This window comes from Apodemus sylvaticus, chromosome 6, assembly GCF_947179515.1.
Source record: "Apodemus sylvaticus chromosome 6, mApoSyl1.1, whole genome shotgun sequence".
Taxonomy (NCBI): Eukaryota; Metazoa; Chordata; class Mammalia; order Rodentia; family Muridae; genus Apodemus; species Apodemus sylvaticus.
Window position 1 is genome coordinate 121,004,736 of NC_067477.1, and position 27,923 is coordinate 121,032,658.

Consider the following 27,923-nt stretch of genomic DNA (forward strand, 5'->3'; position numbering starts at 1 on the left):
AAGTTTCTCACTTGGTCCTTCATAGCAATCAGCCCATGGGACAGATACAAGAATTGAGTCTCAAACAGATTAATCATCTTATTGGAAGCCACATGTAGTAGGAAACAGGGTGAAAACAAAATCTGAGGTCCTTTGTCTACAAATTCAGTGTTTCCATTTGTATAAAATCATGTGTGCCCCTCCTATACACTCAAAAAATTAATGAGCAAAGAAATACAAAAGAAACAACAAGGGAATTAAATTTTTCATAGGAAGGAGAAAGCTGGAGTCAGCCTTTGTAAACTGCTAGTTATGACTCAGGAGTTCTGGAATTGGAAATGTAGTTCTGCAACATCCTTAACTGTAGCAGCATTTTCCTGAAGAGCAGTCTTCCTTTGGGAAGTGAGGTAGGAAGCCTGTGAGTGCAAGAATGCAGCTGAGGATTGGTTTTCTGAGGTCATCCTTGGCTGATTGTGTAGGATGTAGAGAGTCTTGGCTCCTTTCAAGTTCTGAAAAAAATAATGATTCTCTGTCAATCGTGTAGCAGGTTCTTGTCAGCAGCTTGCTATTTCAAATTTTTTAACTTCATCAGAATTGACAGGGGCCTAAGCCCTTGGGATTTGCTACACCTTCAGCACAGCTGAGATGGTCTCACCATGTTGGCAAAATCAACATCTGTGTCTCATTTCTCCACGGTCCACTTCCTGTCAAATATATTCCCCTTTTCTTTCCTATGAAAATTAACACATGGAGAAGAGTTGAGGGGCCACTGCATTGAGGACATATTTGGGTGAGGGGGTAGTTAGCCTCTGCATTTATGTGACTTTATTACTGGAATATGGCACTCCTTTTTTAGTTCAAAAGGATGTCATTGCCTGAAGTCTATGTGAGTGACTAAGGAATTAACTGTGGTCGGATGGCTTCAGAGAAATGATTGCCTCATATTGTTGACAGATTCATCTCCTTGAGAATACAGGAAATAATGCATGTAAATTACCGCTCTGGGACAAATTCTAGCAAGTTCCAAGGAACTGACAGGTGATGTGTAAGATTTAGATTAGTCCAAAGAGAGCACAAATGGGTGGAGAGCCTCCTGCGTTCCTCTGTACCTGGTAGCTCATGCCCAGCAATCAGGGATTTGAGGCAATGCGATATGTTCCAAGAATATTAGGGAAATTCAAAAGACATTCCTGACTCACTTGCATTATATCCCAAGGTGGTAAGAATTAGCAAGGTGGGACTGCTGGCCAGCTGGGAGACATCTTGGGGAAATTGTGGGGAATGGAAAGTTACCAGATGCCTGAGGGAGGTGCAGGTTTTCATCTTTACAGAAAGAGGAAAGAAGGTGGAGTTGGGGATTTATCCACCACTGATCTGCATGTTAATCTTGACAAAGAATTGTAGAATATTTGGTTCAAACAATGGTGTAGAAGGTTTTTAAATGGAAAAAGAAAAGTGCTCTAGGAGCCAACCAGAGTCTATTGAGGACAAGCCATTTCTCGGTAGTAGAGGGCTCAAGTAACACATCCTGCTGGCCTGGCATCCCTAGTGTGAACAAAGCATTTCTCAATTTCTCAGGACTCTGCACTTGATAAGGATCAATTTGGAACTGGTGGCATAATAAGATGTGTACAGAAATCTTTGAGCTGTTAAAGCCATAATTTCTGACCTTGTAAACCTAAGGAAAGAAACTGCTTTTCCTTACGCTGAGTTCAGCTTAATTCACTGAATGGTAGACACTAAGTTGGTATACGTTAATAGTTCATGTAAAGTGTGGAACCCATTTGTCTATTTTTTTTTCTTGATAAATTTCCTGCCTGAGATAAGAAGCTAAGATTGTTGGAGTTCATTATGTAAATGCATTAGAAGAATTTGGGATATATATATATTCAGTATGACCACAGGAACTTCGAACTCTAATATGGGAAACCAACATGATTACCTCCTTCTATTGTAGCAATGAGGTAATCCTGGTAGGGCAAGATGGTGGGTTGGCAGAGTCTATCTTGCTTCCTGTGGTATATTGGTGGGAGACTATCCCAAAGGTTAGAAATAAGAAGTATGGGGCCTTAACCTTCTGTTGTCCTTGCTGTAAAGGAAAGGCAGGATGCAGTCAATTTTGTGTGAAGACTGTAAGGTACCTATGAGAGAGTAGGGGAATGTTCAGTAGGTTGACTAGCTGGATGTTGAGATCTGTGGTCTAGAGACAAATTCTAGCCTCAAGACAGATTATAGAGTTTGCTTTGTTGTACATGTTTCAGTTAAGCGTTTATGTCAGGCTGCTCTCTCTCTACCTTCCTTCTTTGTAGAAATTCCTTGGGAATACCTTGTTGCATGTTATTCCCTCTATATCTTAAGCTCCATTAAGGCCGTGGACCTGTTTGACTCTAACTGGTGTTCTACAAGAAATGGCTGGTTCCGTGCAATTTTGTCTATAGTCAATAAAGAATAAACATTTAAAGCTCTCCTAGCTATTACACAGCATTCTACATCATCATTAATCATAGTGGTAGATTAAAAAAAAACAGTCTACATTGTAAGTATCCCATGCATAGCAATCTGCAGTGTCTGTAATTTAAATAAAATACGGCCTTAGGAATAGACATTGCTGTTACATTCTATAGCTCTGTAAATCACTTTTTCTGGGGCATGAGTAATTAAACAGAGAGTCCATACATTTCTGAACTTGTTAACATTTTTGAAACCAAACCAGACCCTAGACATGACACTCTCTTGCTGCTGTCTGGAATGTACGCGCTGTGTCTAGGCTTGTGTTTTTCCACTGTTTATTTTGGCTCCAGCTCTTGGCATCTTCTTTCAAGTTGTTTGCTCCTAGTGTTTACAAAAGTAGGTTCCCACAAGCAAAGAAGGGCTGGGGAATGCGGCAGCCTGGAAGCGCTGCTTTCTGTTGTTAGAAGCTCAGATTGGTGCACTGTAGTTAGGGTTATTTTTGAAAGCAACAGTGAGCTCCGTGGGCAATGCCGACGGTGTCTTCCTTAGTACTCGCGTGGAATTCACGGTGCACCCTCACAGATGGGCCTCTGCTGTGTGTTAGTCTAACTTTATTTCTGAGTTCTCTCTTAAGAAAGAAAACAGTCTTGGGAACAATGCGAGGGAGATAAGAGCAGTGAGAGCTCTGAGGTCCCAAATGAAGACAAAGACTCTGCTGGGCAGCCGGGGCAGCAGCCGGGGCAGCAGCCGGGGCAGCAGCCGGGGCAGCAGCCGGGGCAGCAGCCGGGGCAGCAGCCGGGGCAGCAGCCGGGGCAGCAGCCGGGGCAGCAGCCGGGGCAGCAGCCGGGGCAGCAGCCGGGGCAGCAGCCGGGGCAGCAGCCGGGGCAGCAGCCGGGGCAGCAGCCGGGGCAGCAGCCGGGGCAGCAGCCGGGGCAGCAGCCGGGGCAGCAGCCGGGGGAGCCTTGCTCTTCTCTGCCTTGCGTTGATGCACAGGGAAAAATGGGAAAAAAATGCTTTTAAGAGCCTTAGTGATTCTGATGCTTTGATTAGACTGGAGAGGTGGTTTGGAAGTTAATTGTGTGTGCTGCTCTTACAGAGAAACTAAGTTCTGCTCCTAGCTCACAATTACCTATATTTCCAGCTAGCGGGTGGGGGTGAGGAGAATGGGGTAGGGGTGGGGAGAGTATCATCTAACTTTTATGGGTACTTGCACTCATGTGCACATGCCGTCTTTCTCTTTGTCTCTGTCTCTCTGTCTCTGTTTCTCTGTCTCTGTCTCACACACACACATACATTTAAAATAAAAATAAATATATCTTAAAATTATCTATTAAGTTATTTATTTGTGTTATGTCTTGATTGCAGGATTGCAGCTCCCCTCCCTCCTCTCCTTCCAGTCACTCTCACCTTCCCTCCCCTCCCCCCATTTCTCCTCCCTTCCTCAGAAGAGGGAGGGCCTCCCCTGGATCTCAACCAGCCTTGTCATATCAAGTCGCAGCCTTGGCATATCAAGCCTTCTGTTGAGATTGGACAAGGCAGCTCAGTTAGGGAAAGGGATTCAAAGGTAGGCAAAGGAGTCAGAGACAGCCCCTGCTCCTGCTGTCAGGGGTCCCACATGAGGACGCAGCTGCATAACTATTACATGTGTGCTCAGGGCCTAGGTCCATCCCATGCATACTGTCTGGTTGGCAGTTCAGGCTCTACGAACCCCTATGGGCCCAGGTTAGTGGATTCTAAGGTTTTCTTATGGTATCCTTGACTCCTGTGGCTCCAGGTAAAAAGGATATTTTGATTAACTTATAGGCTAAGAATACTTAGACTAAGTTGTAGTGACGAGTGGAGTTTTATCAGTTCTGAGGCTTTTCTTCTTAGATTATCAATACTACACTCATGTATGTTCCCACAACAACTGTAAGTGACTGACCCAAGAGCATTCAAATGGACGCAGCATTCAAAACTGGATTTTGGTGTATATGCAAGTTCACATGTACGTGTAAACTTGCACGTACATGTATGTGGAAATCCAAGGTTGCTCCTAGAAGTCTAGACAACTTTTTCAGGGTTTTCCTGTCTCTGCCTCCTGAGAACTAGGATTACAGGAGGCCACCGTGCCTGCCAACATTTACGTAGGTTCTGGGATTTGAAATTCTAGTCCTCACATTTGTATGGCAAACACTTTACCTGTTGGGCTTTCTCTCCACCCCTCTTTTTTTCCAGTAGCAATATTCTAGTAAGAACTAAATGAATGGCTGTTAAATGAAATCAGTGAAAATATAAACTTACTTTCAATATAAATATGGTTAGCAAATAATTAAAAACACTCCAAACTCATTCACTCTCTTTCGATGATTTTAACTTTGCCTGTGACAGAAACGAATTACAGGTTTTGTTGTTGCTTTTAATGGGCTTTGGGTTCAAACTTCAGAACCGCCATTTTCTCTCTTTTTATACTTTTATTTTATTTCATGTGTATGGGTGTTTCATGTGGGTCTGGTACCCTGTGAGGTCAGAACAGAGCATCTGGTCCTCTGGAATCCTGTGAGCTGCTGTATGAGTCCTGGGGATTGAACCTGAAAGAACCAATGCTCTTAACCATTAAGCCACCTCCCCAGCCCCAGAATCATCACCATTTTCTTATCCCATGACCTTGGATGGGTTACTGAGCTTCTTGAAGTGCCAGCTCCTTCCTCTCTGAAATGCTTGTCTCTACAGTTATAGAGAACATTCTGTGCCATTCCTTAAGTAGTCGTTTCTACTTTGTAGCTTCTGTTTATATAATGTACAGGCTACCTTCTAGCTGCCCAATTAACCTACCAAGAAGCAGCCCTGGATTGGTTTTATCATGCCAATTCACCTATAGAGGTGTGTAAGAATTTCCTCCTACAGTTATGGCTTTGTTGGCCCTGAGTCTTTCTGGGCCTTGAGTCACAGCTTTTATGTCAGAAAGTCCTCCCATCCTCTGAACCTATCAACTCCCAGAATGGTCTCCAGCCCTTCTCTAAGAGAGTCCTTATCCTGCAGGAGATGCTGTACTAAAATCACCATCCCCACCCACAGCCTCACTCACAGCAGGCCTCGCTCACAGCACAGCTCATTCAGTCCATTCTTCATTCATAGTGAATGAGGCCCGGAAGCAGCGTACTCAGCTGCACAGCTGCGGCTTTCGGTCAGGACACTTGGGAAGCCAAAGAATCTGCTGGTTTTCTGAAGGTTGATTTATGCTCTCTTCATGTTTCTTTCCACAGATGTGGACGAGTGCCTGCAGCCAAAGGTCTGTACTAATGGCTCCTGCACCAACCTGGAAGGCTCCTACATGTGTTCCTGCCACAAGGGCTACAGCCCCACACCAGACCACAGACACTGTCAAGGTAATGGCATGGTCACACTTCCCATTGTGTTTGAACTTCCTTCATGAGCAGAACTGAGTGGCTGGCCTTAGAAATGGACCATGCTACCTGTGCTTGTTTCCATGCCTCTCCTTGAAGCACATTTGCTCCTTACTGCAGGTAAATGTGTAGTGGATTTAGAAACATCACAGCTCTTGAACACTGTATGTGTCATGCATGGTTTCCATCTGCCGTTTGTCAGTTGTATGTTATATACATTTTACATGCCCTTGTTAATTCTCCAAACATAATCTGTAAAGGCCCCATAATACTCCAACGTATTGTCACAGTTTTCCCAACTTCTCATTAAAATCTAAAAATATTTTGGCAGATCTCTTTTTAAAATAAACCTCTATATTAAAATTAGGAAAAAATAATTATAATTAATTAATTAATTAAAATTAGAAATATTCAATAAAGTGTCCTGGATATTTTTTTACTGTTAGGATTTATAATTAAATAAGACAATGTCCATTTCTAGTTCTTAAGTGGTATTTCCTTTAATTTTAAAAAGTTTAATTTTTGTGCCAGGTGGTTGTGACACACACCTTTAATCCCAGGACTCGAGAGGCAGGAGGATCTCTGTGAATTCAAGGCTAGCTTGTTTTACAGAGCTAGTTCCAGGACAGCCAAGGTTACACAAAGAAACCCTGTCTCAAACAGACAAACAGACAAACAAACAAAAAACAAAACAAAACAAAAAACAAGAAACCCAGCTTTGGTCAAGTAACAGGCAACTGTCAATAATACTGGAGGGGAAGAGCACTTTCAGATACATTTTTAATACAAGGCTTTTAGAGTCAAGCAACAGTTGTACATTCGTTGCAGAGCATGACTTCTCTCCAGCTCCCTTAGTCACGTTATACACTGCAGTTTAGGTCAGCGAGGGCTAGCAACTTTCCCATCTGCTCCCCTCTTCCAGTCCTTAGAGGCCTGTGGTGTGGGTGGTGAAGAACAATTGTACCAAGTTTTAATAATTATGAATTCTTATAGATTACTGGCTGTCCATGCTCAGGCTGGGCTAATACAGGTGAAGCAAGACAGAATTTTCAAATTAGGACAGGCCAGCACAGTAGCTGTGTTTGTTACTTTCTTCCTTGCTGGGAGAAATGCCTGGCAAATGCAGCCTGAGATAGGAAAGGCTTACTGTGACCCAGAGCTTGGGCGTACAGTCCATCATGATGGGGAAGTCATGGTGGTGGGAACTCAGGATGGCTGGTCATGCTGCATCTACAGTTAGAAGTGGGGGATGGGAGTGGACGAGTGCTGGTGAGAGACTTGCTTTCTCCTTTTTATATGGTTGGGCAGCTAGGGTGGGTCTTTCCATCCCAATTGACCTAATCTTGCCAGTCCCTTCTACATGTGCGGAGAGATTTGTCACTGAGATGGTTCTAGATCATGTCAAGTTGACAAGCAATATAAATCCTTACAGAAGACAAACCCAAGTCGTTTTTACTAGAAAAGTCTAAGTAATGGATGAAACCGTGCTTTATGGCCATCCTGTCTCATCTTCTACATGCCATTTCCAAGGGCACTGGTGATTAGTGGCGTTTCCAAGGGCACTGGTGCTTGGTGGCATTTCTCCATAGTGCTACCCTCTTTCTCAGTTGCACTAACTTTCATCAAGGCTCCTTGGTCTTCTTCCAGGGTTATTTACTTTATAGTTGATGTTTGGCCAGACCTTAGAGATGGATTTCACTGTGACATTTTCATACACTGCTGGCACATTTCACTGTTCCCTTCTGCTCCCTTTCTCTACTCTGATTCTTCCCAGAATATTGCTCTCTGCTGCATCACGGCGCACACACTCTATCACCCTCTCCGGTTTCTCCTCCACTCCCTTTGAGATCACTCCTATCCTCCCATCTTTACATTTGTGCCCTAAATACACATTCATATGTGCACGTCCATGTGTACATACATAGAAATACAGATACACAGAGAAAGAGAGAGAGAGCAAGGTACATTTATAATATGAAAGAAAACATGCAATATTTGTGTAGGATTTTTTTTTTTGAGGAAAGTTGTCGCTGTATATCCACACAGATGGAAGTCATGGTCTCCCTAGCCCAGCCTCCCCAAATGCTGGAATTACAGGCCTGTGCCGGGCTCACTGAAGGCATTCTATAGTAAATCCTCAAGCACCACTTTCTCTCAGTCTCCCATCATCATCATCCATCACAATCCTTCCGTGGTTGATGGTGTCCATGTTACTTTGAGAACACAACTCTTTGACCTTATCGTTGAAGTTATAAGGAAAGTTTATTCTTCTGTTGCCTTCTGTACCTGCCCAGATTTGTATTTGTTTATCACTGATTGCTTTGTTTCTGTCTTTCGTATGTACAGCGGGCCTACAGAATCTAGTAGCTGTTACTGTGTTCTTCATGTTCTGCCTTCCATTTTCAACTCTAAGCTGTTATGTTGCCTTTATGCTTTATTTGAAGTGTTAGAGTACACCGTGCAGAGCTGTAACTTGCTTTTGGAATCATTGAACTTACACATTTCAACACACTAGACTGGTAAAGTTTCTAGTGCCTAGCCAAAGTACTATTGTTGACAATAAACCCAGACCACATTGTTGGGATTACCATGTTCTCCTGTGGGGGAATCTCGGAAAGCTAATTGACATCATTTATGTTAACAGATATTGATGAATGTCAGCAAGGGAACCTATGCATGAATGGGCAGTGCAAAAACACTGACGGCTCCTTCCGGTGTACCTGTGGGCAGGGCTATCAGCTCTCAGCAGCTAAAGACCAATGCGAAGGTATGTGTGTGGCATGGTGAACTGCTGAGATAGGTGAGTGCTCCGGCCTAGGTTGTTATAGTGTCAGAAACCCAGGTAATTCCACAGAAGTCAGACAAGCCAATAAAACAAAATGAAGTGAGTTAAAGTAGAAAAATAAGATACTGGTGGCCGGTAGCTAAGCATCAGACTTAAGAAGAAAAGTCCATAAAGTAGTTTCCATTTAATCATTTAAATTCATTCTGACCTTTTGTGGGATTTCACAATTAGAAAGTCGTTGTGTTGGCCTGGCATTATGCTATAGCGTGTTAATAATTTCAGTATGTATTTAGCTTCAATACTTTTTTGGCTGATTTTGGAACACTGAAATAATTTGCCCCCCTGTTCTCAGAGATAAAGACTATTTCATAAACAAACCCATGCACTGATAGTGTTGGAGAAGTGAGTGTCTGGGAATCAGTGCCGAAGCACCTCCATCACTGTGGTAGCCCTCCACAGGTGTCCTGTTCTAGAGCATTAGGTGCCTAGGAGTGAGCAAGGGCAGGGCATGCACGGGCACACTCATACACACGGTGAAGTTAAGCAACTTGTTCCAGAATCCCACTTACTGTCTTTATCTTTATAATCCCAGAACCCATTTACTACAAATGAGTGGATAGAGGCTAACTCATTCAGAGACCTTTGCAAAGCCTCTCAGGTCAAAGTCAGAGAATAGTCAGATATGGTCAGAACCACCTATGAGCCAGATTATCAATGTGGAAAAACTTACTTTAGTGGCTGAATGCTCTGATAATCTAATCAAAGATATGACTACCTCAGGGTGTAAGAAAAGTGAGCCTGATTCCTGTGGGCGCTGATAACGTGTGTTATATCTTAATACATTTTATACTTATTACATCTTATTACATTTTACACTTGCAAAAATGATTTAAGAGAGAGAGAGAGATAAATGCTTTTAAATGTTAAAAAATATTCTTTGCAAGTAATGTGACCGGAGTGCCTACCCACAGCAAGGACATTATCTAAGGCATCATAAAGAATGTGCTAAACATAACCTCTGCCCCAAGAAGTCTCTTATTCCATTGTAACGATGAAGGTGAAGTATTTGGATTCATGCAGTATATTCTGTGTCATATAAGTGTGGCTATGATACATGCCAGGCGAGTATCTGGACTTCAGATCATGTGACTGGAGTATCTGAACTCAGGATCATGTGACTGAAACAAATGCTACTCGAGTTTAGGATGTCTGTCTCAAGCAGGAATGAGTAGCAAGGTGGAACAGCAAATGATGGGAGCGAGGGAGAGGGTGTTAAATTTGACCAGAATGTCTTTTTTGTTTTTAAGGAGATGGAGAATAGATGAGAACAGACAAATAGACGTATTAAAGAATGAAGCCTCATTGCTCAGAGCCCAGTAGGTAGATTAGAAATGCAAGCAAATGATGATGCAGATGCTTGTCCTACAAAAGAACAGAGGGCAACAAATCTTTTCTGTAATGAGCCAAATGTGAGACTACCCAGAGTGGCATCAAATGCAGTGGTATTAAATCTAGCAGGCTAGGTTTGGCCTGTGTACTACAATTTGGGGACCTTTGCTTTAGGCTATTATAAGCCTGTGCGCTTTCAAACCCAGTAATAAAACTGAATGTATCACAAATTACAGCAAACTATTTGCTACCTATGTTTAAATAGTGAAACCTACTTGTACAGGCAGTTTACATTTTTAAGTTCTTCAGAATTCCCCCTATTGTAGAATGGCCTTTAATTTGATCTCAGTGTGCATTGCTTAATGAAAGGTTTTGCTCAGTTGTAAACCAGAAACCGCTGTACCTATTCTGAGGCAAATGATGGCTTCCTCTGTGCTGTTTTGCTCACAGATATTGACGAATGTGAGCACCGTCACCTCTGCTCTCATGGGCAGTGCAGGAACACAGAGGGCTCCTTCCAGTGCGTGTGCAACCAGGGTTACAGAGCATCTGTGCTTGGAGACCACTGTGAGGGTGAGTATCACCTCCTGCCTCAGGACCAGAACATGTGACCATCTGAGGCAATCTGGCGTCTTTGTACCTGCTGTGTAGGAGCTCGACTTTTGCCTTCGTAATTGAGGGTTAGCTCCCTGTAAAATGTGTTTCTTTCAGTGTCATCTGAATGGGACAGAGAAGAGAGGAGACTGCAGATCTCCTTTGTACCAGTGATAGATAGTTTAATCTGGGTGTGTGGTTCTGAACTGTAATACCTCGTTTGTACAAGACTGTCTTCCAAATGGCCCAAACAAGCAAACTCAGCTTAATTTTTCATCCCAGCTGAAGGCTTTTAAGAGCTGACTTTTTTTCTGTATAAAACACTTCTCCAAGGTACCCTACACATCTAGCATTGAAATGTGTGGCTTGGAGCCTGTACGAGGTGTTCAAGGCTACATGGACAGCTCATACACAGAAGTATTTTCTCCTGACACCCTCTTTCTCTCTCGCCACCCGCTCATCCCTCAAGAACATTCCATGTATTTGGGGATCGTCTAGGAACCAGTTCCCAGTTCACCTGCCTCTTAGTGCATTAGTAACTTGTCAGTGGTGAAACCAGAAGCAAGAGCCCAAACTGTGTCTCACACACAGCATCTGTGTATCAGAGTGAGGAGTAATGGTAGTTTTCTTGTTACTGCAACCAAAATACCAGACAAGGGTAGATGGATTTATTCAAACGACCACAACCATTTTCAGGAATGATCTGGCAGGACTTTGAATGAATGGGCCAACATCCTTTTCACTTCTAGCTCCATTAGCTGGGGGAAAGCCATTGTGGATTATAGTGTGCAGCATTTTAAAATGTAATTTAATCGTTTTACTTATTCACTTTACATTATGCTCACTGCCCCCTCTTGGTCACCCCTCCCACACTCCTTCCCCCTCCTGTCTCCCCTTTCCCTCTGGTGGATTGGGGCTCCCCCGGGCATCTCCCTACACCCTGGCGTTTCAAGTCTCTGTGAGGCTAGGTGCTTCCTCTCCCACTGAGGCCAGATAAGGCAGCCCAGCTAATAGAACATATCCCTCCTACAGACAGCAGCTTTTGGGATAGCTGCCGCTCCAGTTGTTCAAAACCCCCCTGAAGGCCAAGCATGTGCAGCATTTTTTATGAGACAACTTGGTACAAGTATTCTCAAAGGGGCTGAGTTCCTTGTCTACGCTGCTACCAGGAGTATAAAACAACTCAGTCCTTCTAGGGGGCCAATTTTAGCCTTATTTCAATGGCTTTAAAATGTGTGTTGTCTATGTACCAGTAAGTCAGCTTTTAGTTTACTTAAGGTAATATTTTTCAAGGGTTAATGATATGGACAAAAACTGGCATCATTGGTATTTCTAATAAAAAAAGACAAGTAATCAAGTAAGTTATAAGCCAGATGATATCTGAAAAATTGGATTATATTCTATATATGGGCCAATGATTTGACATGACTGCGTCAACAGAAGAAGTGGCAGTTGTGATGAAGGGAACTCTGTGTTGTGGAGAGCCAGCTGTAGAAGTTTCTCTTTGGAAGTCAGTAAGCAGCATGGTCCATTCAAACATATGAGAGACCCGAACTGACCATTACACTCTTCCGACTTGCTTCAGGTCCAAGGCAAGAAGGTTACCAGGCCTGCCTGAATTTTCAAAACTTTTTGTAGGTATGATTGTTTTGTCTGTGTGTACGTCTGTGCATCATGTGTGCACAGTGCCTGTGGGAGCAAGAAGAGAGCATCAGATCCCTTGGGACTGGAGTTACAGACTTGGGAGCTGCCGTGTCAGTAATGAGACTTGAACCCAGGTCCTCCGAAAGAGCAGCTTGTATTCTTATCCACTAATCCATCTCTTCAGCCCCAACTATGCCTGAAATTTTGATAGTATTTACCAGAGAGTAATTTCTTCTCTTCTGGCTTTTTAAAACATGTACATACATCATCAAAACGCCTAAGATTTTTATTTTAAAAACATCCATTGTATGGCAAGCCAAACAAAAACCTTTAGCCAACATATTCTTTATTATTAATATATGTTTATAAGATATAATTACATTCCACAGGAAATTTTCCTTTGGATGTATAATGAAGCTCATTTCTCTTAAAGTCAGGCTTAATTTCCCCAGTGTTTGGGTTATAAATAGGACTGGAGTCCATCCAGCTAGCTCAGAGCTCCCTTTGAAACTACATTAGCACTTCAGCCTGCTAATTCCCACCTAGCCCTGTTTCCGTCCCTCACTGTGGAGTGTATCTTGCCGTAATGCATTGGCTATGAATGTTCACACACCTCTCACAGCTATGGAAGGAAGAACCATCCTTCTTGTTAGACTTTATATTTACATATGTGAGTTTTTTTAAATTTTTGGTGGAAACCTAGCACGTTCCTGAAGGCCCACTGGCCTCCTCTGAGACTCGGAAACCACATGCTTTTGTCCATGTGTGAGCAGCATGTTCAGAATTTCTATGCTGGGGACCCCTTTGTCCCAGTTCTTAGGGTCTTCAGCTTACAAAAGGCTCTGTGTCTGACCTGATAGGTTCTCAGGCACTAACTTTAATCCCACACCTTCCCTTTCCTGTTGCCCAGCTCCCTAATATTGCTACCTGTGGCTTCTTCACAGAGTCTCAGAACATAATTTGGCACTTAATTATCATCCTGAGCCCCTTATTCCTTTGTGATTAATATGTGAACAACAACAACAACCACAAAACAGTGAAAAGTCATAGTTTTCTTTTTCAAGTCAGAATCATCCACTTATGTACTCATTCATCACAATCATTTAGTGTTGGATGGTAGGAGCCGGCATTCTAGGTACAGTGCATCTATAAGAACTGGAAATCCTTGCTCTCATGGGATTACTTTCATTCTAGTGAGGAAGCTAACAGGAGGTGTGATAAATAAGTAAAAAACATAGCTTGTTAAATGCCCAGAGCTATTGCAAAGTGGGATATGTATGGAGTCCCAAAGATGGATGATTTTAAATAAGGGGAGTAGTAGTTTCCGCACGTCCTGACTTGTGAATATTTATGAGAAGTCATTGCATTCAAAGTAATGGCTGGTGTTGATACCCCAAGGAGCAGACTCTGTGGAGATTAGGTGTTCCACATGACATGTTCAGTTTTCAATCTGAGAGCGGCAGTTCAACTGTAGATATCAAATCAGTTCAATGTTATTATCTAAACTTGAGGGGCAAGCCTTGGACTCTGGAACTATCTGCAATAGTGTTTAAAGCCGTGAGACTAAATGAGGTCACTCACATGGAAGTATTCCTGGAAGAGGGAAGAGCTCCTAGGCCTTGTGACACATACAAGTGAATCAATGGGTAGGAGCCACCAGAGGGAAGGGAAGAAATGACAAATGAAGGAGGAGAGCTGGGCTTTGGATGAGCCAAAAAAAAAAAAAATAGAAAAGGATTTAAGGAGGGAGACAGATACAGAGTCAGCCAAGCATGACTTCCATACAAAAGAAGACCAAACTGGACCATGCTATTTACCAATGCAGAGGTGGAGGAAAGTGACCAAAGTCCACTGTCACCTTGTGGACAATGTGTTTCTTTACTCCTACGAAAGCTTTTTTATTCACACCTCCACATGGGACAATCCCATGTTGAACACGCTGATGTTCAAGGTATGCTTCCCTTATCTTAGAGGAAGACAGGATCTCACTGTCAGCCCAAGCTGGCATCAAGCCCGCTAATCCACACAAGCTGCCTTCCAAGTTGTCATTGTAACCTTCCAAGTTCCTGCCTCCGCTTCTGGGGTGGGCTGTCCATCATGTGCCATGCATAGTGATATTGTGAACATAAATGAAAAACAGCCACTAAACTTGACTATCATAACTAAGAGTTTTTAAAGCTGTATGTTCCTTTACAAACACTTAAAACAATGCTATTTTTTTTCTTCTCAGATTTTGACCTGAATGAAAATTGGATTATTAAATAGTCCTGTTCACAGACTTCTTTATGCTGAAGCATATTGCTAGGTTATATAGCATTTCTTGTTGTTCAGGTTTACTTGCCTCATTTTTCAAGTAGAGATTTTTTTCTTTAATTTAAGGCTAATGATCTAACTTCATCTCTCTTTGTTACCTTCTTTTCCTAAGAAATAAAGAACAAAAAGGTTGATGTTAAGATCAACTTGCCCAATGGATTGGATGCTTGGCTATGGATTTAACCAAATACATATGGAACAAGTGAATGTCTCTTCCAATGCCAAGGGAAATGAGTGCTAAATGGCCCAGCCACTTTAGGAAGCAATTTCTAAAAACAATAATGTAAATCTACTCTAAGACTCAGCCATTGTAAATTCCGGGAATTCACCCAAAGCATATGAAAGCACGTGTTCACACGAAGACAGACCCATGCATGTTTGATGTAGACAAGTGGCAGTAGTCCAAGTATTCATTAAAAGATGAAGGACCAAACAGGCTTATCGTCATATAATGAAATACTACTTGGCAAAGAAGAGTGAGCTTTTGATACAATGAGCACCTTGGATGAGTCTCAGAAACACTGTAAACTGGTAATGCGAAAGACTCAAAAGGATCCTACTTGGGGATGGCTGGGGGTGGAAATTCATGTACTGTAACCATGGAGATGGTTGTAGGGTACATATGCTAATGCTTTACTAAAACCATGGTGATGGTTGTAGGGTGTATATGCCAATGCTTCGATGCAGTGAGGGGGATTCTAAAATAAATATATTTATTGCAAGTCATACTTCAGAACAGATGATGTGGAAAGACTTTTTCAGAAACCAATGATGCAGTTGCATTGGAATGGCATGTCAGATATATTTTATGTTTTACAGTAGCAGTGCCTGGAGCACTGCCAATATGGAGGAGCACTCATCAGGCCTAGATCTTGGTGGGATAATAAACCTCCCTGCTATTGTTTTTGCTTTGTTCTTAATTTAAAACTCTTAAAAAAAACTTTTTATTGATTCTTTGTGAGTTTCACATCATGCACCCCAGGACCGTTCATCTCTCCACACCCTCATATCTGCCCTCTGCCTTTTCAACCTCCCTCTCAGATAAATACACATACACACACACACACACACACACACACACACACACACACACACACACACACACAAAGCATAGAAAACATCTCATCGTGGAAGCTGTAGTATGTTACAGTGTGTCCTACAATATATCCTCTGTCCACACATCTTCACTAGCAAATGTTCATTGCAGTGAGTCATTTCTTTGGTCCGGTTCCAGGCCTCTGGTCTCTGGAACACCATTAATAATAGACCCTCAACAGGAGTCCTCTGGGTTATCCTGTGCTGGTTTCTTAGGTCAGCAGGACTGGCCCTTTCTCATATCTCAGTCTTTCACAGATGATAAAGATATTGGGGTGGGTCAACCCAGAGCCCTGGATCTGGGTTTGGACGGTAGCTGAGCTGGACAGTCACTGGCTCTCCCTTATCCACACCACCAGGGTAAGCTCTCCAGCACAGCTCCAGCGCAGAGCCTCCCACTACCCAAGTAGGCAGGAGGCAGAGTGAGCTCTCCGTTCTTGTGCCCTCCTGCCTGCTCGCCCTCACTGATGCCTCCAGAGCCAACTCGACTGCCCTGGCCAAGCAAGGTGCTGGGTCACTCTTCTGAGTGCTGCAGCTACTGAGGGGGCAGGGTGAGGAACAGGTGAACTACCCCCAAGGGCAAGAGCACAGCGGAGCTGGCCCAGCTGCTGCACTCATCTGCCTTGAGGTGGTGTGGGTGCAGGGATGATGCCCCCCTCTCCTCACCCGCTATGGTAGCTGGAAGAGCTGGTCTCTTCTCCTTTGCTATAGCAGCTCCTTAGTTAATTTGGTTTAATGAACATAAATTCAGCATCCTCATCCTTGGGCAAGATGGTGGAGAGTTTTGGGAACACTATATCTCTTTCTATATTCACTTCCCCCTTGAAATTCTCCTCTGCATTAGCAGGCGCCAGAACTACTTGAAAGAGATGCCATGAATGCCAAATTAGTTAGGAGACAAAGGAAGTTTTGTTCCTTGGCTTTCTTGAACATTACTTATTTAAACCTTGTACAGACACAGCAGAGGGGTCTTGTGGAGTGTGTTAGAGGTGATGATCTCTGACGAGCAGTCACCGTGGCAATAAACAGTCCCTGGAAGCATCTGCCTGATTGGAGTCTCTGCATCACCAAACCTGTCTCACATCATCGCAGTCAGAACTCAGTGTTGGTGTCAAGCACTTGCAGTTGGACATATGCTTTATATGTAGTTGCTAAAAATCTATGCAATCTGTTTATGAGAGTCCCTAAGAGCCAACTAGGATTCTGATCCAGTTGATTTCACACAAAGGTTCCCCCATCCACATTCTATTGCTGAGACTTCAAGTACGCTCTTTCCATTAGGAAGACCTTTGTTTGTCCTCATATTTTTTCTCTAAATTCATATCACCTCTAAACTTAGCAACACTCCTTTGTAGCTAATTGTTTTTTGTAATGATTCTTACGTTAAATTTTTGGAACCTATAAGGCAGTTTAATGTCTTATGTGTTTATTTTTTATTGTTTTATTTTTTATTTTTTTATTTTATTTTATTTTGTTTTGTTTTATTTTATACAATGGCACTTAGAGTTCTGGTTTTAATAACAGTTCCCCTTGGTGTGGGGAGCTTGCCAAGGACTTTCAAACCGGATCCTGAGGAGCTTAAGTATGCTTAAGACGTACTTAGCAGCATGTACTTTAAAAATATGTATTCTCTATTAGGAAGAACACAAGCAAGTAAATTATTATTTAATAAAAAATTGCGACTCTTCCACTTTCAGTTAATTGCATTTAATGTTTAAAACATTTACCAGTGGCTCAGGAGTCTGAAGCCGGAAGATTGTGAGTTCCAGGCTGCACACTTAGACACTGTCTCAAGTATAACATTTCTGTGCTGATTTGAAGCTAAAATCCTGGATAGCCTTTGCAGCCAGGAGGCTGAGGAAGGATGATCAGAAATTTCATAATGGCCTACATAGCAAACTGGACTCTCGCTAAAATAACAAAGCCACAAAAAAGCTAAATCTTATTTCAAAAATGTTCCATTTAAAACATCCTATCTATTTAAATATCCTACTCATTTAAACCTATCCATTTGAAATCATGCACCATAAATAGGTTGCGTGTTTATGTGATTGTGTGTGTGTATACATATAGCATGTATAATCTTCCTTATATTGCTTGCTTGACCCTAACTTGTGTACTGGCTTACAGATATCAATGAATGCTTGGAGGACAGCAGTGTCTGCCAGGGAGGTGACTGCATCAACACTGCGGGGTCCTATGACTGCACGTGCCTGGATGGATTCCAGCTGAACGACAATGCGGGCTGTCAAGGTACACGCCCCCTTCCTTCATTACACACCTAGCTGCTCAGTTCGTACTGCTTCCTGACAGTGAGCTGTGGCTTTCGATTTGCTTTATTCATATGTAACTGGTGCTGGTGTCACTTTCTAATAAGAAACTGTTTCTGAGGTCTGCATCAAACAGGCACGTCTTACCTGGAACCACACTGGATTAACCGAAGCCTGCTTGTGTTATGAGCCCCACTCATACTTTGTAGGATTCTGAGGTCGCCTGTGCTTTCCTGGGCCTTCTATTGCCTAGCCTCGTTGGTACTTGACTCACAATTATCTTTTAGTTTGTTTGTGCCTATCATGAATGTATTTTATTTGCCTAAAAGATACTATTTGTCCTTTTTTATGATGCCTTTTTTTGCCCAGTATCTATCATTTCTTTCTTTCCTCCAAAAGAAATTCATTAATGATTTACTTAAAAGAAGAAAGCATAGAAATTAATATTTTTCAAAGTCCTTATCAACATTTATTCTCCCAAACAGCAATATAGCTGACACAAGTGCTAATAAGAAGACAGTAATACAACCCAAGTACTAATATGTACTGTCATAGTAACTTAAACTGAGCATTCACTGTTGGGTATTTCTTTCAATTCTTCCAGCAATATGAAAGGTGATTTTCCATATATCCCATTTGTATGTAAATAACTGAGACTCAGACACTAACCAGCATACTCCTCTAGAATAAGGGGGTGGAGCTGAGATTTGAAACCTACAGCTTTGTAACACAAGAAGACAATGAGGTTAAACGGTTTTGCTACAGGAAAACATTTTGACTTACTGTTTGACTTTGGGGTAGATCCTATGTCCAATATTGTCAGCTGCATCTTACTGCTGCCACAAGTTTAATAGCACTTCTCAGTTTTATTAAGTCCATGGCATTGGAAACATTACTCAATGGTAAAACACTTGCCTAGTATATAAGAGGCCCTGGGGTCAATGCCCAACACTAAAGAAAATAAATGAATGAATGAAAAATAAATGAACAACTAACCAATTCATTTTTATTTTCCACTGAAAATTTATACTTATATCTACATTTACCTATGTTTATTTCTGATGCACAAGTAAATGTTTTATGTTCCTCTGCTATTATATAATTGTGAATAATATTCAAAGAAAATAATAGAATAAATACGATAATGTAGATGATGACAATGATGATGATGATGATTGTTGATTTCCACAAACTATCTCTTCCCTGATAAGGTTATCTGGTATGTTTCAGATAATACATCATTGACAGAGAAGGTGCTTTCTCTCTGAGATATGGTACAAGAGTCATATAATACTTTATTTGTATGTCAGTGGCCATATTTCCCTATGTGTCTTATGTGAAAGACATGGGCCTTTGCCTCAAGGTCTTTTAGAATGAATTTACTCACTGATCCCCAGATTTAAATGTACTTCATATACCTCATTTGCTATTAGGTATTTCTTTGCTATCATAATGAAGTAACTGAAATTGGGTTTTTCAGTTTTTCCAGTGTAGAAGTTAAATGTGCTCAGACTTGATGCTGTGGAGAAGGAACATTCAAATTACACGTTTCTGTCAAAATATTTCCATTTTAGAACTTTAAACAAAATTAATCTTGATTTATATAAAAATGCCAGGAGATGAAAAGAAAAAAAAACTCAAAAACCTAAGAAATTTGAATCCTGGTTTTTATTATAGGCTTTTTGGCTGAAAACTGATATTTTCTCTTCTAATTTCTTTTGGCTAAATAGAGGCAAAACCAAGTCTCAGCACAAATGGCCCAAGAACTCATACTGAACATTTTATCATTTCATTTCTAGAGTCAAACCCCCCAGAACTCACTCAGTCATCTGATTCATTAATTGCACCATGTTCTCTCAGTCCATAAAATTCCTGTCTGTGGTTTGAGGTCAACTTTCAAAGATGTGACTACTTCAAAAGTATGGTGGTTAATGACCATCAATCATTAATAAATTCACTTTGCTCTCTGTCACAGCCCCTCTTCCAGAATAAGTGAACAGGTCAGACTGAAAAACTTTGAGTCCAAATACATGACAGGCATTTCTCTTTTACAAAATTAATTTTAATCTCTCTCTGTGTGTGTATGTGTGTATGTATGTTTGAGCATGTTCATGCATGTCCACATGCGGAGGTCTGAAGACAACTTGCTGACAGGACAAGAGATCATCAGTTCTCTTCTTCTACCATGTTGAGTTCCAGAGATCCAATTCAGGTCATTGGGATTAGGTGGCAAGCGCTTTCTCACTGATATTTCTGAACCATTGTGCTGTGTAAGGGATGTGTAAGAACCAGTTCCATTGCTCATGTTCTCCTATTAGACTGCTTGTGCGAGTATGCAGGCTCATCTTTCCCTTTCGCTCTGTCACAGGGGCAGGTCTCTGTTCTCTCTATTCTGTGCCCCATTCTCTAATCTCATGATTATGTCAGTGCTCCGTTGAGAGGTGCAGGTTTCAGGGCTCAATGCTGAAAATGAAATAGATGACGAAGTTACTACCCAGGGATCATTGTTGAGTAGCCATGTGATAGGCATAAACTTTGGCAGCCTCACCTAGTGTTCTGAAGTGAAGACTTTTTTTTTCAGTCAGGAGTGTGCTTACGATTTTTCTTTGTCGCACAAAACTAATGGTGATGTGCAGACAATATGGAAATTCCATGTTAATAGTCCCTTCAGGAATGTGGCAGGGTATGCAAGAGATTCAGAACACACTTCAGTTTCACATTTTGACTTGCACATGCCAAACTGTGAATTTCTATGGCATGCTGGACCCGTGAAAGAAATCCAACTTAAATATAGTCTGGCTTTCAGCTCAGAGTTACCAGAGGCATAGCTCAGAAATGAATGCTTCAAGAAGTACTATCCAAATTGAACGCATATGTTTCTCTAGCTCTGGATATTCATGCTGTTCTTTTTTAGCAGTTTCCTGGAAAAAAGTCTGGGAATTTGCCTCTGGTTCCTGTCGTCAAACTTTTTAGACAGTTCCTTGCTAATCAATTGCTTCTTTGAAAACAAAATATTTGTGTACAGTGTTTACCACACAGAGCGGCAAAGTGTTGGTAGCTTTTAAAGGATTTCATTGAACCAAAGAGTGAAAGCAAGAAGGAAATCTTAGGGAGCCCCCTTAGGGCTTGGTGGATGAGCATGCGTATGATATTAACGATCAGGTCACCTGATGTAGGTGATACTGGATGCTGGGTTGGAGGGGGACGGACAGAACTGAAGTCCAAAGGTTAGGATTCAGATTGCCAGTGTAATGGATTATCAGAAGAACCAGAAGAATCAGAGGCCTTATAGAAAAGGAAGAACCTGAAATCATACTGAGAAATAAGCAAGTATTAAATGAGCTGCATTTCCTTATCCTATATGAAAATGATAAGAGGAAAACCTTCAAGAAAACGGGACTGATTTTTTTGCTAATTATTCTTTTATTGGCTTTTAAAGTTAGCATGCACAGTAATGGGTTTCATCATGGCAGATTCATGCATACCTTCTGCTTCATGGTCCCAGCATTCCTCCCTGGCCTTCTTGTCCCCCGCCCCTTTGCCCTGACCCCCAGCCATGTCTCTTCTGCTTTCATGTCATTTGCCTTCAATTATGCTTGCTTTGTTGCTCCTTTCCTTTAAGATTTCCCCTCCCATGGCCCCTTCCAAGTTTCATGACTTATACTCGCATACATACATGTGTATACATACGCACAAATTAAGGTCTAGGGACCCCATATGAGAACAAACATGTTGTGTTTGTCATTCTGAGTCTGGCTTATTTCTCTGAACATAATGATTTCCAGTTCCATCTATTTCCCTGAAAATGCCATGATTTCATTTTTCTTCATGGTTGAATAAATTTCCATCACATTTATATATACCATATATTTTTTTACCCATTCATCTATTGATGGATGTCTTGGCTAGTTCCATTTCCTAGCAATTGTGAACAATGGGCAATATATATGGAGGTGTAAATATCTCTGTGGTGTATTGACATAAGAGTACCAATAGATACCAATTCCCAGTAATGGTATAGCTGGATCATTTAATACTTATATTAACCTCCAGGTTGGTTTCCATGGTGGCTGAACCAGTTTATATTTCCACTAGTAATAAATACAGGTTCCTCTTTCTCCACATCCTCAGAAGTATTTGTGGTCATTTGTTTACTTGATGACTGCATGTCTGATACACATGAGATGGGACCTCAAAGCAATTTTAATTTGCACTCCCCCTGTGAACAAAGGCATTCAATGATTTTCCAAATGTTTGTTTCCATATTCATATTGTTGCATATTCAGGTCACTAGACCATTTATTGACTAAAAGATCTATTTGTTGTTTGGTTATTTTTTAATTTTTTTAATATTTTTATTTTCTATATTCTTTGTTTACATTCCAAATGATTTCCCCTTTCCCACATCCCCCCTCCCCATATGTCCCATAAATCTTCTCTCCATCCATTCTCCAATCACCTCCCTCCTTTTTCTCTGTCCTTATATTCCTCTCCAATGCTAGATCAATCCTTTCCAGGATCAGGACCCTCTCCATACTTCTACATGGGAGTCATTTGTTATGCAATTTGTGCCTTGGGTATTCAGAGCTTCTGGGCTAATTAATATCCACTTATCAGTGATTGCATTCCATGTGTATTCTTTTGTGGTTGGGTTACCTCACTTAGGATGATATTTTCCAGATCAAACCATTTGCCTAAAAATTTTGTGAATTCATTGTTTCTAATTGCTGAGTTGTATTCCATTGTGTAAATATACCACATTTTCTGTATCCATTTCTCCTTTGAGGGACATCTGAGTTCTTTCCAGCTTCTGGCTATTATAAATAAGGCTGCTATGAGTATAATGGAGCATGTGTCTTTATTGCATGCCAGGGAATCCTTTGGGTATATGCCCAGGAGAGGTATAGCAGGGTCCTCCGGAAGAGTCATGTCCAGTTTTCTGAGGAACCGCCAGACTGATTTCCAAAGTGGTTGTACCATCTTACAGCCCCACCAGCAGTGGAGGAGTGTTCCTCTTTCTCCACATCCTCGCCAACACCTGCTGTCTCCTGAGTTTATTACCTTAGTCATTCTGACTGGTGTAAGGTGAAATCTCAGGGTTGTTTTGATTTGTATTTCCCTAATGACTAAAGATGTTGAGCACTTCTTAAGGTGCCTCTCGGCCATCCGAGTTTCTTCAGGTGAAAATTCTTTGTTTAGATCTGTACCCCATTTTTAATAGGGTTATTTGGTTCCCTGGGGTCTAACTTCTTGAGTTCTTTGTATATATCGGATATTAGCCCTCTACAGATTCAATGCAATCCCCATCAAAATCCCAATTCAGTTCTTCACAGAGTTAGAAAAAGCAATTCTCAAATTCATCTGGAATAACAAAAAACCCAGGATAGCTAAAACTATTCTCAACAACAAAAGAAATTCTGGGGGAATCAGTATCCCTGACTTCAAGCAATACTACAGAGCAATAGTGTTAAAAACTGCATGGTATTGGCACAGTGACAGACAAGTGGACCAATGGAATAGAATTGAAGATCCAGAAATGAATCCACACGGCTATGGTCACTTGATCTTCGACAAAGGAGAAAAAAACATCCAGTGGAAAAAAGATAGCCTTTTCAACAAATGGTGCTGGTTCAATTGGAGGTCAGCATGCAGAAGAATGCGAATTGATCCATTCTTATCTCCATGTACTAAACTTCACTCCAAGTGGATCAAGGACCTCCATGTAAAACCAGACACACTGAAACCAATAGAAAAGATACTGGGGAAGACCCTTGAGGACATGGGCACAGGGAAAAACTTCCTGAACAGAACACCAATAGCTTATGCTCTAAGATTAAGAATCTACAAATGGGACCTCATAAAATTACAAAGGTTCTGTAAGGCAAAGGACATTGTTAAAAGGACAAAATGGCAACCATCAAATTGTTGTTTAGTTTTATGTCCTTTTTTTTTTTTTTTTTTTGTAGCTCTTTATATGGCCTGGGTATTAAGTCCCTCTGTGAAAGATAGTTGAAAAGACTTTTTCATGTTCTGTATGGTCTCTATGCTGCTCATTATTTCTTTAGATGGTCTGTGATTTTCTTTCTTTATTTCATCAGTAGGTAAGTTAAGCTATCTAACTTAAGTGGCTATGGAAAGATATAAAGTTCAGTGCTAATAAAGAAAAGCAACGAATCAGTAGTTATTACAAGTTATTCTACACATGGATTAGCAGGCCAAGCAGAGGAGCCTCCAGAAGGCCTATATAAGCAGAAAGTGGGGTGCTGTTTTATGGAAAAGAGAGACATTGTAGCTCAGCATGTTCTAAAAGCCACTATCAAGAAGTCAGGTCTGTACTGGGTTTAGCTATGCATAGGTCTTGATTATTCTGATGTTCATAATTGCTAGTGACCCATCCTATTTATTCCACTTGTAGAAAGCACTCAGAAAACAGTTGAATTGAAACAAACATGAACTTCTAAGAAGAAATATTGAGGACCTCTTTAGTAAAAGGCAATAGCGACCTTAAGAAACTTCAAGAAGATAGAAAGGGACATGCTTGGAGAGTATTGAGGACATGTGATCACTTTAGTGATGTCAGTTCCCTAAAAGAACCCAAGCCAATTACTGTTCCCTCAGTAGAGTAGTGATATTACTTTTGTGGTGGGTAAATATTTATGGCATTATTGATATACAGCACGAAGGGGAAGGAACTCACAGTTTACCTATCCTGACCTTTTCAAGGAACAAACAGTGGGGAGAGACACAGAGAAGTGAACCAGCCAGGCGTACACAGTGCACAGCACTGCATGTGCCAGTGCTACTGTGAATAGGTGAGCTGTCTCTGGGTTCCTCTGTTGTCATCGTTGAGGAGACTCTTGGCTAACATATTTAGAACTGGTTTGAAAAGACATTTTGCTTTCTAACTTCCCATGTTAACACTTCATAGAGCGCCTCTGTCACTCTGATCTGCGAAAGACAAATGGAGCATAGGATGCTCATGTGCTTTGCCAACACCATCAGCTGCTACCACATCTTCTTAATATGGTGACTTCTGGGCCTTTGGCTGTATATTATGCATGTTAAGCGTTACCGTAAACACTTCAACCTCCCTATTTCTATCATCACAAAGTCTGGCCTTCTTTTCCTTTTATTTTATTTCTATTACTCATTTTTGATGAAGTATAGATTGAAGTTTATTTCCAATATAACTAACAGATATTTATGGAGTGGCATTTATAAACTAAATACCATATACAAGGCATGCCTGACTTTGCCCTGAGGAAGTCTACATCCTGGGGATAGAAAAGCGAGTGTGACAGGCTCCAGTAGAGTTGCTCATTGAGTCTGATTCTCATTGCTTATTAATATTACTCAAGGTTCTGGTATGTCTAAGGCAGGGTCAACTCTGGGTTGGACCTTGGAGAATTTGTATTTTTACAGGTTGACACAGTTGAATGCCCATTGTCATGTGGGTCACCCTAAGACTGTTGCCCTTCCTGACAGTTTAACTTGTCTTCTGGTCTCTTATATAGACAAATAGTTGGGTCACAAAAGAAAGGTAGACTCCTTTCAAAACCACGTTTTTCCTGCTGTATGACTGGTATTAGTGGAAAACAAAATAGATCTCTTTTTAAATGTTTGTAACTCTCTTTTTTTTATTCGATATATTTTTATTTACATTTCAAATGATTTCCCCTTTTCTAGACCCCCACTCCCCGAAAGTCCCATCAGCCCCCTTCCCTCCCCCTGTTTTCCCACCCAACCCTTCCCACTTCCCTGTTCTGGTTTTGCCCTATACTGCTTCACTGAGTCTTTCCAGAACAAGGGGCCACACCTCCATTCTTCTTGTACCTCATTTGATGTGTGGATTATGTTTTGGGTATTCCAGTTTTCTAGGTTAATATCCACTTATTAGTGAGTGCATACCATGATTCATCTTTTGAGTCTGGGTTACCTCACTTAGTATGATGTTCTCCAGCTCCATCCATTTGCTTAAGAATTTCATGAATTCATTTTTTCTAATGGCTGAATAGTACTCCATTGTGTTGTATACCACATTTTTTGCATCCACTCTTCTGTTGAGGGATACCTGGGTTCTTTCCAGCTTCTGGCAATTATAAATAGGGCTGCTATGAACATAGTGGAACATGTATCCTTATTACATGCTGGGAATCTTCTGGGTATATGCCCAGAAGTAGTATTGCAGGATCTTCTGGAAGTGATGTGCCCAGTTTTCAGAGGAACCGCCAGATTGATTTCCAGAGTGGTTGAACCAATTTGCAACCCCACCAGCAGTGGAGGAGTGTTCCTCTTTCTCCACATCCTCGCCAACATCTGCTGTCTCCTGAATTTTTAATCTTAGCCATTCTGACTGGTGTAAGGTGAAATCTCAGGGTTGTTTTGATTTGCATTTCCCTAATGACTAATGAAGTTGAGCATTTTTTAAGATGCTTCTCCGCCATCCGAAGTTCTTCAGGTGAAAATCCTTTGTTTAACTCTGTACGCCATTTTTTAATAGGGTTATTTGGTTTTCTGGAGTCTAACTGTCACTCTTTTCAATTGCAGACATCAATGAATGTGCACAGCCAGGACTCTGTGGACCTCATGGGGAGTGTCTAAACACACAAGGCTCCTTCCACTGTGTCTGCGAACAGGGGTTCTCCATCTCTGCAGATGGCCGTACGTGTGAAGGTAAGGGAATCCGTAAGAAACTATAACTCTGACACAAAGAAGCTGAGATATGGCTTTCCATAGAATAGGCAACAAGACTCTAAGACTTAAAAAGGTATTTGTAATTCAAGGCCCAAGGCTTCTGTGTGTCAATGTGACTTGTACTGGAAATCATAGCTCAACCATTTCAGCATTTACAGGTAGAATAACCCAAGGTTTTAGGGGGGAAAATACCCACAGGTGGTTCTCCTTCTACACTAATGAGTGAAGTCTTCCAGAGCTGAGCATTCTGGGTAGACACCGTGATGCGTTTCCTGTAACTCTCTTTTCAATTGTTTATTCTATTTACAAAACATAATATCCTGGTTGATTTCTCAGTACCATTGGGAACAGAGACTATCCAACATTATGCCTCTCATCTTCCTACCTCTAAGCCAATGAGTGGTTCTCAACCTTCCTAATGCCGCGACCCTTTAATACAGTTCCTCATGATGTATCGACCCCAATCCCAAAATTATTGTCATTGCTACTTCATAACTTTAATTTTTCCACTCTTATGAATTGTAATGTAAATATTTTTGGAGAGAGAGGTTTGTCAAAAGGGTCGCAACCCACAGGGTGACAATCTCTTCTCTGAGGCAATCCGTTTCCTCCCTTGCCGACATTGTTTATGTTCTCCAATGGTTTATTAGACTGTAAGACATTTACACTGCACCAAGTCCTGTTTGTGCTTCTCTGAATGCTTGCATGTAGTTTTACAGGCTTCTTGTCGTTATAGTTTGATAAATGGTAGAATAATCCATCTGAGCCTTTTTAAAAGTAAGTTACGATTGCCACGATCCTAAGTCCATTGTATCATTTTCTTCTCTTCTTCTTCTTCTTCTTCTTCTTCTTCTTCTTCTTCTTCTTCTTCTTCTTCTTCTTCTTCTTCTTCTTCTTCTTCTTCTTCTTCTTCTTCTTCTTCTTCTTCTTCTTCTTCTCCTTCTCCTCCTCCTCCTCCTCCTCCTCCTCCTCCTCCTCCTCCTCCTCTTCCTTCTTCTTCTTCTTCTTCTTCTTCTTCTTCTTCTTCTTCTTCTTCTTCTTCTTCTTCTTCTTCTTCTTCTTCTTCTTCTTCTTTTTTTGAGATCTGGGTTATTGAAACTCGACTGCGTTTTTTAAAAGTACATTGCAAATATTCTATTCCAGGCCTAAGCAATTCTTTGCTCTGAAAGAATACTGCAGCAGAAAGTGTCTGCTCTCTTGCTGCTAGTACTGCCGTGGAACCCGGCCCAGGACCGGCGTCCAGGTTCAGCTGAAACCAATTATTATATTGGGAGGAATAAACTGATCTTATAAAACGGAGATTGTTGAAATTGTTCTCCTGCT

The 27,923-nt window shown here is 41.3% G+C and overlaps 1 protein-coding gene across 7 annotated transcripts in view; it reads left to right on the forward strand.

Moving 5' to 3' along the window:
* Window positions 1-27,923, forward strand: part of Ltbp1 (latent transforming growth factor beta binding protein 1) — a 397,974-nt gene that overhangs the window by 307,896 nt on the left and 62,155 nt on the right. For all 7 annotated transcript variants that reach the window (XM_052186373.1, XM_052186374.1, XM_052186375.1 and 4 more), the window contains 5 exons: window positions 5,676-5,798; window positions 8,461-8,583; window positions 10,441-10,563; window positions 17,767-17,889; window positions 26,454-26,579. In XM_052186373.1, coding sequence (XP_052042333.1) covers window positions 5,676-5,798; window positions 8,461-8,583; window positions 10,441-10,563; window positions 17,767-17,889; window positions 26,454-26,579 — 618 coding nt within the window. The remainder of the gene's footprint in view (window positions 1-5,675; window positions 5,799-8,460; window positions 8,584-10,440; window positions 10,564-17,766; window positions 17,890-26,453; window positions 26,580-27,923) is intronic.